General features: G+C 38.6%; 1 protein-coding gene and 1 long non-coding RNA gene across 5 annotated transcripts in view; one reads left to right on the top strand and one right to left on the bottom strand.

The window, feature by feature from the left end:
* SYNE1 (spectrin repeat containing nuclear envelope protein 1) overlaps window positions 1-13165 on the top strand; it is a 444246-nt gene that overhangs the window by 390274 nt on the left and 40807 nt on the right. For 3 of the 4 annotated variants that reach the window (XM_045865766.2, XM_064598231.1, XM_064598230.1), the window contains one exon: window positions 11050-11212. In XM_045865766.2, the coding sequence (XP_045721722.2) occupies window positions 11050-11212 (163 nt within the window). Of the gene's footprint in view, window positions 1-6464; window positions 6658-11049; window positions 11213-13165 lie in introns of those variants that run through there. The other variant, XM_045865765.3, reaches the window with a different exon arrangement.
* LOC123836747 (uncharacterized) lies at window positions 2012-4025 on the bottom strand. The gene is made up of 2 exons (XR_006789049.1): window positions 3940-4025; window positions 2012-2146 (listed from the first exon to the last, which is right to left on the bottom strand). It is a non-coding gene; the product is annotated as an uncharacterized LOC123836747 (long non-coding RNA).

Here is a 13165-nt window from a genome sequence, read left to right as displayed (position 1 = left end):
TAAGGGTCTTTATTAGTAATATAAAAGTCTGATATAATGAATGAGACACTATGTTATTTTATATAAAGGGAATGACGAAGTAAATGCTTTATTTTAGGTGAACTTGGCTTCATGTTGGAATGTAGGCTCCACAAGGGCAGGTGTCATTGGGTGTTCTATCTACCATATATCATGAGCACCAAGAACAGTGCCTGAATGCAGTTTGGGGCTCAATAAATATTTGAGTGAGTGAATGAATGAATACTTGAATAACTGAATGGACATTCTTTTGTGTGGCAGTTAGGAGAGTTAGAATGTTACAAATGCTTCTGATTCACAGCCATTTGGAGCTAACTGACAATATACTTTTTAAAATCTGAGTTCTTTCCCTTAGCTGTGCTGCACAAACGTGGACGTGAAATAGTGCCCTTTGAATAGCATGTGCCCACAAAAATTGCATATGCTCATGGCAGTTCCATGTGTTGATTTTGATAATGTCTAGCATATTCTGTTTTCTCTAAGGGAGTTTCAAAGAGGAGCTGATTTAGGAAGAAGATGAGATTATAATTTATTTAGCAATAATGAAACAAAAAATGCAATAAATGTCTACCAATTTTTTAAATGTTTAGCAAAGGCACTGTGATAGCTGACATTTATTGAACCCTTGGTTTGTGCCAGTGACCATGCCACAGGCTTCATATGCATCTTCACCTGTGTTGTTCACAACACCCTTTGAGGTGGGCATTATTATTATACCCATTTTCCAGATGCAGAGGCTGAAGCTCAGGCTTGCCCATGGTTACACACATGCTGAGTGGCAGAGCCTGCACTCTGTGACTCTAAAACCCATGCTCTGGAGCACTACATTCTCCTGTCTGCCAAGTTTATGACCTCCTCATCCCTATTCTAAAGAATGCAGTTAAAAGAAAATTAGGTTCTGTAATTATTTCAACAATCTAATTTCCCAGTCCTTTGTAAAGTGCTCACAGAAGCTCTGAGATATTTTGTGGCTACAAAGAGGCCCCTTTCCTTGAGGAGTTCATGGTGGGCATCTAGACATGCAAAGAAATCAAGTAAAGTGTGAAGCTAAATGCCCGGGTAAATGTACTACAAAGCGATGGTAACGTATGGTTCAGCTCAACTACTCCAAGTATTCCCGCATATGTAGGTTTTAGAACCCCACTGCTATGTTTAGCCTCACTTCTCAGTCTGTGATAACCGAATCTTATTTCAGAAGGATAAATTGAAGCTCTTTGTGCTATAAATACCCTTCTTAGGGAAGCCGCCCAATTGGTAAACATCCTTGGATTTTTTTTTTTTTGGTTAAATTATGACTCATGGTTTGGCTTGCATTGCCATGTAATCCAACTAAACTAGTTAATGTTTTTTTTTCTAATCTTTAGTGGCTCAGTGGTATGGAATATGGGGGATACACTGTGTCAAAGATGTTTTAAATTGAGTTTAATATAGTTTATTCATAAGAAGCTAGCTTAAGTGTATGCCCACATTAGCCAACGTTTCATCAAATGAGTTAGGTGCTTTCTCCTTGAAGTCATGTTTATTTATAACTTTTCTGTTGTTCAAGTCAGGATTTTCTAGATGTTGTTTAATTTTCCAAAGACACATTCGTAAAGTTTGAATCAATTAAATATTTTTGGATATGCATACTTTGCACTACAGTCACTAAAACACTCATATGTTTCTACTTTAGTAGAGTCTCATCATACACAGATGTAGATTTTTATAGATGTGTTGTCTGTTTCTCATTGCCTCATTCCAAAGTATACTAGATGACATGTTGACCATTTATTTGTTCTAGAGCTTAATGCCACACTGGATTCATAGTCTCTTTGAAGCCCCTCCTAAATGACACTCAGCCATCACATTTATTTTCCATTCCCTTGTTTATCAGAACTTTGAGAGTACACACACTAGATGACAGTCCCCCACACCCATATTCAACTCTGAGCTGCCAGCTCAAATATCAAGTTTCTATGGGTCAGTCCCATTCACCACTCTTCCCTCTTCCAACTTTTTGTCACACTGATTTATTAAGGCAGAACACAACTTAGTTGTGCCTTTTGATATTTCTGTGTTGTTTTGGTGCTCTTGTGGGAATGGAGAGGTTATTTTTGAAGATCATATCTTCGGGTGAACAGTTTCCCAGCTAACAGAAACAGGAAAAAGAAAAGAAAGAAAGAAGATTTACTGATAATAAACCTATTGCATACAAATAGAATGCATAACTTTGAGCCAACTTCCTATCACTAGTGGATTAGCTTAGACCATTCTGAGTACAAAATAAATGTGTTTTGCATTGACTTTTTAAATTGTCACTAAGAATTGTCAGCTTTTTAGGGCAACAAAATTTGCTTAGTTATTATTAGGTCTCATTGGATAATGCTCTAGTATCCTGTCCATACTTTCTAGACCTGCTCAGTTTAATATAGTAGTCATTAGCTACCTGTGGCTATTTAAATTAACTGAAATGGGATGCAATTAAATTACAGTTTAATTTTAATTACAGTCAGTTTTGCTAGTCACATTTCCAGGCTTAATAACCATATGAGGATAATAGCTACTCTATTGAGCACTGCGGATACAGAACATTTTCTTCATCCCAGAAAGTTCTGTTGGTCAATACTGCCCAAGACAATTGGCCAAAGCATGTCTGAGCCCTTGGCTTTTCCTTAAGAGTCAACATAAGAAACAGTCATTGGTGTACTTTAATTTCTATAGAACTGTCTGCTAGGATTCTGGCTCTCATTTTGTCTGTGAACCCTATGAAAAACCCCCACATAGTAGTTTTTTTAGAGCTTTTTAGAGTTTTTTTAGAGGGTAACAGGAACTCTGTCATTTAGCATTAGTTGTTCAATGCTTTTTTTTTTTTTTTTAAGATTTTATTTATTTGACAGAGAGAGAGAGCACAAGCAGGGGGAGCTGCAGGCAGAGGGAGAGGGGGAAGCCCAGCAGAAAGCCCAATCTGGCACTCGATCCCAGGACCCCAGGATCATGACCTGAGCCAAAGGCAGATGCTTAACCAACTGAGCCACCCAGGAGCCCCATTCAGTGCTTTTTATAACAGACAGTGTTTTATTGAACATTTCCCATTTGGGTATCTAGGAAGGTCACACTCAAGTTGTGTGCTCTGTCGTAATGATGTGTTTTGTTTTGTTTTTTTTAATTAACTGTACTCTCTAACATAAGAATATTCCTCTTCCCTCTACCAAACCTAAATCCCCATCACCAAAACAAAAGTACATTTTAGTTATTTGGGACTTTTTTTTCAGTAACAGCTTTATTGAGGTATAATTCACATACCATGCAACTCATCTATTACAAGTATACAATTTAGTAATTTTTAGCATATTGACAGACCTGTGTATCCATCACCACAATCAATTTTAAAACATTGTCATCACCCCCAAATAAAAGCCTTAGTCATCTTTTTCCCCTCCACCCTCTCTCCTTCCACTGGCCCCAGGCCAGCCCAGATTTACCTATTCTGGACATATACATGGAATCATACAATATGTGGTCCTTTGTGGCTGCTTGCTTTTCAACTGTGTATTTATTATAATTCCCTTAAACACCATATAGAAGTAGAGTAAAAACATATAATTTAAAAAAAAAATTACTGAATGTCTCCTGTGTATGAAGTACTATGGATGTTGCTACAGGGCAGAGATTGGCAAACTTTTTGCACAAGACTCTCTAGTTAATATTTTCAGCTTTGTGGGCCACATGGTCCCTGCTGAAACCCCTCTGCCATATTGCAAAAGCAGCCATAGATCTATCAGTAAGGAAACAGAAAACTGCAGCTGGGTTCCAATAACATTTTATTATCAAAACAGGTGGCCAGCCATAGTTTGCTGACCCCAGACCTAGAGAATGTAAAAGATGAAAGAGAAAATGGTGCCTAACCGAGTAAGGTACAGAGCAAGTATACACACGACTCACCTCAGCTCTTCCTCCTTCCATCACACCTGCCTGCTCACTTTCCTGCCCCTATCCAGCCTGGCCCGCTCCTAATTGCTCTTCATGTTCTTCCTTTTCTTTGGATTAGGTGAGATTCTTCTTACCTTCTCAGCAGGCTTTCTGCCCTCTCCTTCATAGAATTTCCCTCTGCCGTAATAAGTATCTTGTGTGATTAGTTGTTTACAATTTCATCTCTCTGCTTACACTGTAAGCATATCCGTAGTGAAGCCGGAACCCAGCATAGCTCTTTGCACATAATGGTCACTCCAGTGTTCGTTGCACCCAGCATAGCTCTTTGCACATAATGGTCACTCCAGTATTCATTGCATTTCTCCAATCTAAGACATAGGATGCAAAGTGCCGCACGTACAGACAAGAATAAAGCCAAGCATGCGCTTAAGGCCTCACCTGCCTGAATCATCACGTTGCGCTGCTTTACCCACACTGTGATGTTAGGCAAGTTCCTTACCTTCTCAATACCTCAGTTACCACAAGTGTAAAAAGTTGTTAGGAGGACTAAGTGAGATAGTACCCGTGAACCACTTAGCAGAGCACTCAGCACATGACAGTTCTCAGCCCAGAGGGAGCTTCGAGGCTGTATAGATAAATCGCATGTGCAGCTCAAGGGAGGCTTTGTGAAGTTGGGGCAGCTGCCCTTAGACGGCGTTTCAGTCTAACAGGGGTTCCACCCACGCTAGAGCAAGAAGAAAACTTGATTCTTGGAGTTTATGGCTGGCATTACCTCATGGGGGTCAATTTGGAAAACTCTGGCCAGGATCAGGAATGTACTGATGCAATTCAGCAAGCACAGAAACAGCACAGAACAAATCAAGAGTCCTGAGTTTAGTCCATCGTGTTCAGGCTGTGTGACCTAGGGCTGACTGCATAACCTTTCTGAGCCCTAGCGTCCTCATTTTCAAAATAGTCATTAAAATAACTGCCATAGCTCCAAAGAGACAATGCAGGAGGAAGGACCATGTATAACCATAAAATGCCACATATGGAAATCTTGTTCTTTTAGGGAGCTACAGAGTATTCCATAGTTTTAATTTACATGATTTATCCAGTATCTTCCCTAGTGATGGACATTGATATTGCTACCATTTTTTGACCTTACAGTAACTTGCTTTATGTTTAATTTGCTGCAGTAAATATATTGTCCTAATGATAATGAGCATGTGAAAAAAATTTGAACCCATGAGGAAAACTAAATAAAGTAAAAAGGAATTGAACTAGGAAAATAATGGCAGTACAAGGTTTCAAAGATCTCGGGTTTTCAGAAGTGTTAGTCATAATCAAGAAAAAATAAATTTACCTACTGTTATGGAATCATGACCAATATATTCCTTTAACTAAAGCTTATATGCGTATCTTCCTGATTGTTAAAAATAATACATTAGAGAAGTGATTATTTTATAAAGAATTCACAATAGGGTATCTTTAAAATAGCAGGATTTGAAAAATAATTTTATTTATAACTAAGTTTTCTGGAGTATATTTCTTACATAAAATAAAATTGTTGCTTTTAAAAAGAAAATATGTTTCTGTCTTAAAAGCAATTTTCTCACACAACCAGACCCAAATGCTTTGTTTTATTTTGCAGCTCATCATATAGGGCTTTTAAAAAGAATTTAGCAAACGTTCATTATTTATTTGTTTGTTTGTTTGTTTGTAACCTATTTGTGTGTATGAATACCTTGATCCAAAAAGGATTTAAAGCAGCCAGCATTCGTCACATTTTATTAAATTACCAGTAATTAATAATTTGAGAGCTTATTTTCTTTAAAAGCTTGAATTGTGAAATTAACATAGATTCAGTACAGAAAATTTGAAACTCTTGAAATTCACAAAAGAAAGTTATCTGAATCCCACCAAGCAAATGAACAGATACCTTATTATATTATCTTAAAATGAACATGTTACTTTTGTCACTTTGCATCATTATTTTTAAAAGGACAAAAGGTTTTGAATATGGAAGGGAAGAATAATATTTCTTCAATTACTTTTCTTGTTTAAATAGTCTTTTCAAAAGTGAAGACCAACCACTTTTCTACAGAATATCTTTTCCATCCCATCTTCCCAAACAACCCCTAAAACTCCTACTTACACCATTCAGCTGGCATTTCAACCAGAAGGAAAAAAAAGTTGCTCTTTTTTGCTACCACAACTTGCTGTACTTGTGGAGGTTTTGTTTGCACTTGGGTGATTTATCTTTTTTCAAAAATCCTTTTCAACTCAACAAACAGCCCACAAGAAGAGTTGCCCGTCCTTCCAGAGCGTCAGTGTCTGCAGCCAGCCTTATTTTTTATACCCTTCTTTCTTTAGAAAGCCTCCCCCTCCTTGCAGATTACACTGAGCCTTTTCCCCTTCTTACACTCGTGGCCTACATTCCAGGAGATCAGGCTTGGCACATGTTAATGAATGTAGGTTTTATTTAGAAACATGACCACTTGTCACTGCTCAGTGTCATATTATCAGGCAGAGACCTACCAACATTTGTTTAGAGTGAGCATTTTCATACTTCCATACGCAGACAAGGGGAAACTTTCATCTCCACGCAGGATTTAGCCTTTTGCTCTGCAGACCTAACTTGCAAGTTGGAAGCTTCATGGTGGTGGCAGAAGATCTGTGTGCCCTGAGGATGGCAGAGGACGGCTGTATGGATGCAGATCTCCCAGAATGTAACTGCGATGTCACAAGGCAGGCATCTCCTTGAGTTTCTTCCATTGTGCATAGCTTTCATGTTACATGGGCTTCATAGGATAGATGCTGGATCTTTAATCTGTGATTGTTTTTGCCAGTGTTAGTAGAGATGATTTGGTGTTAGGAGCTCGTTGGCCATGGACTCCCAAGAGTTCTTTGTCGGTTGGTTTTCTTGTCCCCCTACTGGGCATGTGGAGCTGGAGGGAAAGGTTGATGGACTTGGTTATGGCTTGGTATTCCAGTTGTCCCTGGACTGTATGTGTCATACAAGGGGAATGCTACAGTAGAGAGCCTGAGACACAGGAAAGAGACCCAGTAAGAAGATCCAGTTTGTCCATCATCTGCTATTTAAAGGATGGGCTCCTGATGAAACTGAAATTCAGCCTTAGCCAGTTCGCAGCTTTGTAGCGGAAAGCTTTCCCTTTATTAAATAAAAATCTGCCCATAGAGCGGGGGCCTGGAGGGTTTTGTGTATGAGAAAAAGTTGTTTCTGTTTAGGTTTGTCAGTACATTTTGGTTACTGACTAGCATAAAGGTTTTAAAACATGTGCAAAATGTAAAAATTTATGCCTAAAATAGTAATTTTGTGGATTATGCAAATGTTTATTTCATGGTTTTTTTTTTTAGTGAGAACAACATTATATTAGGAATTTTAACTTCATTTTTAAAAATATTATTCTTGTACCAGAACATTCCCCCAAATAAATTCCTACTGGTGAATAGGATTTACTAATGGTACTTTTGGTTCTATTATATTTAGAATGTGATTTTTTTTGTTTTGGTTTATGGATTTACTAAATTAGTTTGAAGGAAAAGTAGCGATAAATATATACATGCAGTGTTTTTGTGTATATATAGCTATTCATGCAGCTGGATTTAGTAGTAGACTCCTTCTCAGGAAGGTGAAGTCCCATGAGGCACACTGAACTGTGAGAAGACCCATCAGCTACAGGAACTTACAGATGCACAAGATTTGCTAAACTTACCCAGACTTGTGACATCTGCAAACATCCATTTTGAATTATAATCCTGGATGCTACCAAAAAGAATGTTGCTCGAACTTCTTAAAATGATAGATAAATAAAAACATTGTGACACTTTACCCAAGGATTTCCTTTAAAGAAATAATGGAAAAAATATGGGACATTTCTCTTAAAAAAGAAAAAAAAAAGGGAATGCTCTCTGTCCTGCAAATATCAACTTTCATAAGTTCAAGGAAGATGTCTGGGGCTTTACTACCCATTTCCCCTCAGCTCACATCTGCTCCCCCCCAACACACGCACACACAATGCATTTTGCTATTTGTACTCAAATACATGTTTTAAAAAATGAGAAAGGAAAACCACTTTAAATGTTCACCCCCATTGACTTTACTGAGGTTTACACATTCATTTGAAAGAGGAACTTGTCCCTAGTGGACTATATGAACAAGCATTTCCATGTCACGATGCCCTTGACATACTACACACTCACTGCTGGCTATTGAAACCCATTCAATATTATACAAGATTACTAATCTTGTAAATTATTTGACTAGTGTAGACAATATCTAGTGGAACAGTGTTTACTCACATTCTTTTGTGCCTTAGCTCTTTTGATCATTTTTTTATTTTTATTGTTATGTTAATCACCATACGTTACATCATTAGTTTTTGATGCAGTGTTCCATGATTCATTGTTTGTGCATAACACCCAGTGCTCCATGCAGAACGTGCCCTCTTTATTACCCATCACCAGGCTAACCCTTCCTCCCACCCCCCTCCCCTCTAGAACCCTCAGTTTGTTTTTCAGGATCCATCGTCTCTCATAGTTCGTCTCCCCCTCTGATTGATCATTTTTGTAACTGAATTTTGGACCAAGAAAATGAATAAATTTTAGTACTTGACAGACCATTTGCAAATGTTGGACTTAGGGGAAAAATTTAAGTATACATTTAATATCAACTAAATTAAATAAAGTATCCTTACTAAATAAAAGTATTTTATTTAGAATACTAATTATTTATGTTTATCAGGCATTTAAGTCGTGCCCAACTTTGTGCCAAGTGCTGAGGGTCACACTGCAGGGGAAGGGGAAAACCAAAAGTAGAAATTCACAGTTCCAGTTTCCCAAGGAATTTAACATGGGCAGAGGAACCTGTGCATAAATAATACTAGGGAGTTAAAATAAGGGAAAGCAGGAAGAAAGCAAGCACTGAATGAAGTATTCTGCCAATCTCTCACTCCACACCAAACCCTGATGATATTATGAGGTTGCTATAAAACCCCATCCCAAAGCGTCAGCAGCATTCAGATCCTACCAGATCTGAAGATAGGAAGCTGGTCAAGTGGGAGAGGTTCCCAAAAGGACTTTTTTACAGAGGTAAAACCAGGACAGACATCTCAGTGCAATGAACTATTCTGTAGTCCTATTCCCGTGTGCTTATTAATGGTAGACTGTCCTTTCAGCCTGGGCCACTAAAGCAGGAGGGCCAGGGCCACATCAAATTCCAAGCCCATGCCATGGTCATTGATAAAATGTGCACCCACAGCTTTGCACCCCATAGCCGTTCTAAAACTATTCACTGACTGATCCTCAAGTGAGTTTTGTCTTACATATGAGGAAAATGCGAGTAGGTTGTATTTAAGTGTTCTTGGAATTATTGTTCAAGGCCAACACCTTGAACTGCCCTGGGGGCAGGGTACGATATGTACTTACAAAGCTAATTAGAGAAGTCTCACCTTGAATGGAATTATGAGTCATGATAAACAAAGAGCAACACATGTTTTCGGTTTCCTATTAATAGAATATATTGTGGAGTATGAACGTAATTTTTTAAACACACATTTTTTTTTCAAAACAGTATAAGGTAAATGCACCTAAGAGTGTCTTTATGAACAGAAAATGTTATTCAAATATAGGTATTCTTATACCTGAATGGACTTCCACATGAACCTCACTTCAGACTTACTCAAAATCAGACCTGATCCTATCATTCCTTGGCTGACACATCTTGGCAAAGTTCCTATTTATCTTTAAACTGCACACAACGCCATCGTCATGTCACTGCAGAACCTATATAATCTAACTCCAGCCTGTCCATCCGTCTCGCCTCAGCACAACCGCAACTCTTTTCTGATTCTCTTCCCCACCCTCCCCACCCCTAGGCCCCCTGACATTATGACACGGTGCCTTCAAAAATCTCTGCTTTTCTTCTCTGTTTTCTAGGCCAGAAATGTTTAGCTTGGCTTGTATCCACCTTTCAAGATGCAGCTCTAATGTTACTTCTTCATTTCCCCTCTTTCAGCAAAGTCTAAGCTCCTTAGTGACAGGGATGAAACTTCACTCCTCACTGTATTTCTGTCTCCTAGTGCTATGTCTACCTAACATCATAGATGTTTGTAGAAGGAACATAGACATGAGCAAATGGGGAATGGATGAGTGAATAATTACTAGAAGTGGCCAGACAGAATTGTTCACTCCTTTTTATTAGACAGGGACTTGGTTCATTTCTTTAGTTTAGTTCTTAACCACACTGTATTATATTTTATTGTATACATGTCCAGATTTCCAGTCAGACTGTACATTTCGTTAGGAAAGTAATCAAGTTTTATTTATTTTTGTCTTCCCAGCATCCGACACATAGGATGTCCACACATGATTGTTAGATAAGTGGCAATCTTAAGCAATTTGGTTTTTACTCCTTCCTGAAAAGAATGGGAAAACATTTTTTCTAAAAAAACATGCTGTGTAACAAAAAATACTGCACTGAACTAGGCTTTGCAGGTGAAGACTGGCTGGCGGTCAGCCTTGTACCTGCCCTCTGCCATTGGCAATCCAACGGATCCTTAGTTACCTTTAATGTAGTCTGGCATGAAATGCATATGATCACTCACTGATAGTTCATCTTAAGGGTGCTTTCTTCTTTTAACTGAGTTTCTGCCACAAGGATGCTGAAATACATCCCATCAGGGCTGGAGTAATCAGAACTGTGAATTCATAATCTGTTTGGTGACAATCCATTGGAAATGTACATTTTTTTTCTTCCCAGGTATTCTTCATATGAGTCTAAATTACATAATGTGTGGAAATAATTTTTATGATACCATGAGGTTTCTGTCTCTGTTATATCATTATGACTATGTTGAGCATCATCATAGCTGATATTTATTGAATGTTTCCCATGGACCCTGCATTATTCAATGCATTCAAATCCCAGATACTCTTCCTTTACTTTTATGTTATAGATGAGGAAACAGAGACACAGGAAGGGTGTACAATTGCCCCAAATCACACAGCTACGAAGTGGCTGAGCTAGGCAGGACTTTGGCTCTAGGCAACTTGGCTTTAGACCCAGTGCTCACTTTTGCCCACAAGGGAACTTGAGTGAAGTCTTTCCTCTGCCCACAGGGTAAAGAAGCTGAAGGAGACCCTGGTTGCCGTACAGCAGCTGGATAAGAACATGAGCAGCCTGAGGACTTGGCTGGCTCACATTGAGTCAGAGCTCGCCAAGCCCATAGTCTATGATTCCTGTGACTCAGATGAAATACAGAAGAAGCTCACGGAGCAGCAGGTAAAACTTAAAACAACTAAAGGAAGTAAGTAGGCTCTTGAACATCCTGGTCAGGATACAGAAGCAGATGTGAGATGGTGAATTGAGATGGAAAATCAGGAGGAAGCTAGACATAAGATTGCTGAGAAAGGGGAGGCTTGGGCAGGGCAGGTCTTTGGGGCAAACAGGTCCTATGTCACTAAGGAGTTGAGTCTAGAAGATATGCTGTCATGGGGTTAATGTCGTTGGTCCACCAAGAAGACATCCTAAGCTGCTTGAGCCTCAGTAATGTGTCTATAACAGAGCTGACATTTTATTTATTTCTTTGTGGGTCATGAGCCCACTACTACATACGTAGAAAAGAGACCTTTTTTCCCCCTGCATATAGTGTTTGAAGAAAGATTACAGTGTATTCTTAGAGTTTTTAGAGTCTAAAACATTTTGTTTTGGGAGAAGTGTTGCATGATCTTCAGACCACACACTGTAATTTTACCTTCATTTGTGTAGCAAAGATAGCACATCACACCGGCATACAATACACTACCGAAAAAAAGCAAAAGAAGGGTGACCATGAAAAACACATACAGAAAGGATTTTTTTTTTTTACCTCCTATTCCCCTTCCTTATTTTTACTAACCTTAGCAGACTCCAATGGTTACTAGTAAATGCCATAAAACCCCCATAAAAAGTATTGCTACTCCATGCCCTTAGATTATCCTTGAAGATTCTGTCCACACTTTTGTTACTTCCATTGCATTTAGGCCATGATAGCCAAGTTGCTTAACTTAAAAATACTACAAAATATAAACAGACCTATTTATGAAATCTTATGAAATAGTTTATATACTTACTTTATTTTATGAACTATTTAAACCAATGCAAATAGATATTAAAATACAGTTTTTAGATATTGGGATTATTTCAAAAGCATTTCTTCTTTAAAAAAAATTGTTAGCAGGACATTTTTCCATTTTTGTAAGGTTAAAGCCCTGTGATGGATTCTCTCATGTTTGAAATTCTGATAATTGAGCTGTTGGGGTTATAGTTGGCCTCCAGTTCCCTGAATACTCCTGGAGAACATGGTAATGATGTCTACCAGTGAGAAGTGTTTAAAAACAGTTAAAATCCTAATAGTACTGTAATTTGGCAAATGTAAGACAATCAAAACAGTATCTAATTAAGTATGGCAAATTTATCATTTGCCTGACCTACTTCTAAACCCCAATAAAATTATAGGAAAGGGGAAAAAAGGTCAAAACCCACAATGGCAAAGAGACCAGGAAAGAAGATGATAGAGATGACAGACAGCCATCAGAATTTTGGAAGGCAGAAGTGGATAGATGAATAGTTACTGGTGTTTGCAGAATGGAGGATAGAAATCTGATTCATGCCACAGAATTCCAAGAAGGCTCCAGGAGTGGAAAGAGTAGATCTGCAGGGCGTTAAAATGGAAGATTTCTTGAAAGTCTGAAGAAGGAGTGGTTTGACTGGCAGATTCCCTCTAATCCAAGCTAGCCAGACCACTCTGCCTCATTCACTCCAGCGGAATACCCAAGGCTTACTCTCTGGAGGAGGCAAACCCAGAGGGACTTTGGGTTTGGGGCTACAGGGTACCATTGAGACTGAAGCCACTATATGAAAAATAGATTAAATGAAATGCTCTGGGAGGGAAAAATGAAACAAGACACTGAGGGTTGCTGGACTGGAGGGGAGTGGGAGGGATGGAGTGGCTTGGTGATGGACATTGGGGAGCACTGTGAATTGTGTAAGACTGGTGAATCACAGACCTGTACCCCTGAAACAAATAATACATTATATGTTAAAAAAAAAAAGAATTAAAAAAAAAAAGAAATGCTCTGTACCAGATAGTATGACTCCCACCCCATTGCCCCAGCTCCCACCATGTCACTAGCCAGCCTTATATCACAGCCAGAATTCATGGAAGAGTTTTAAAATCCAATTCAGTTATTCCAT

This window comes from Mirounga angustirostris, unplaced genomic scaffold (genome assembly GCF_029215605.1).
Source record: "Mirounga angustirostris isolate CCGP_5_RB_7025 unplaced genomic scaffold, mMirAng1.0.hap1 SCAF_8, whole genome shotgun sequence".
Lineage (NCBI taxonomy): Eukaryota > Metazoa > Chordata > Mammalia > Carnivora > Phocidae > Mirounga > Mirounga angustirostris.
The sequence above is the reverse complement of the archived record's forward strand: the minus strand, read 5'-3'. Positions and strand labels throughout refer to the sequence as shown.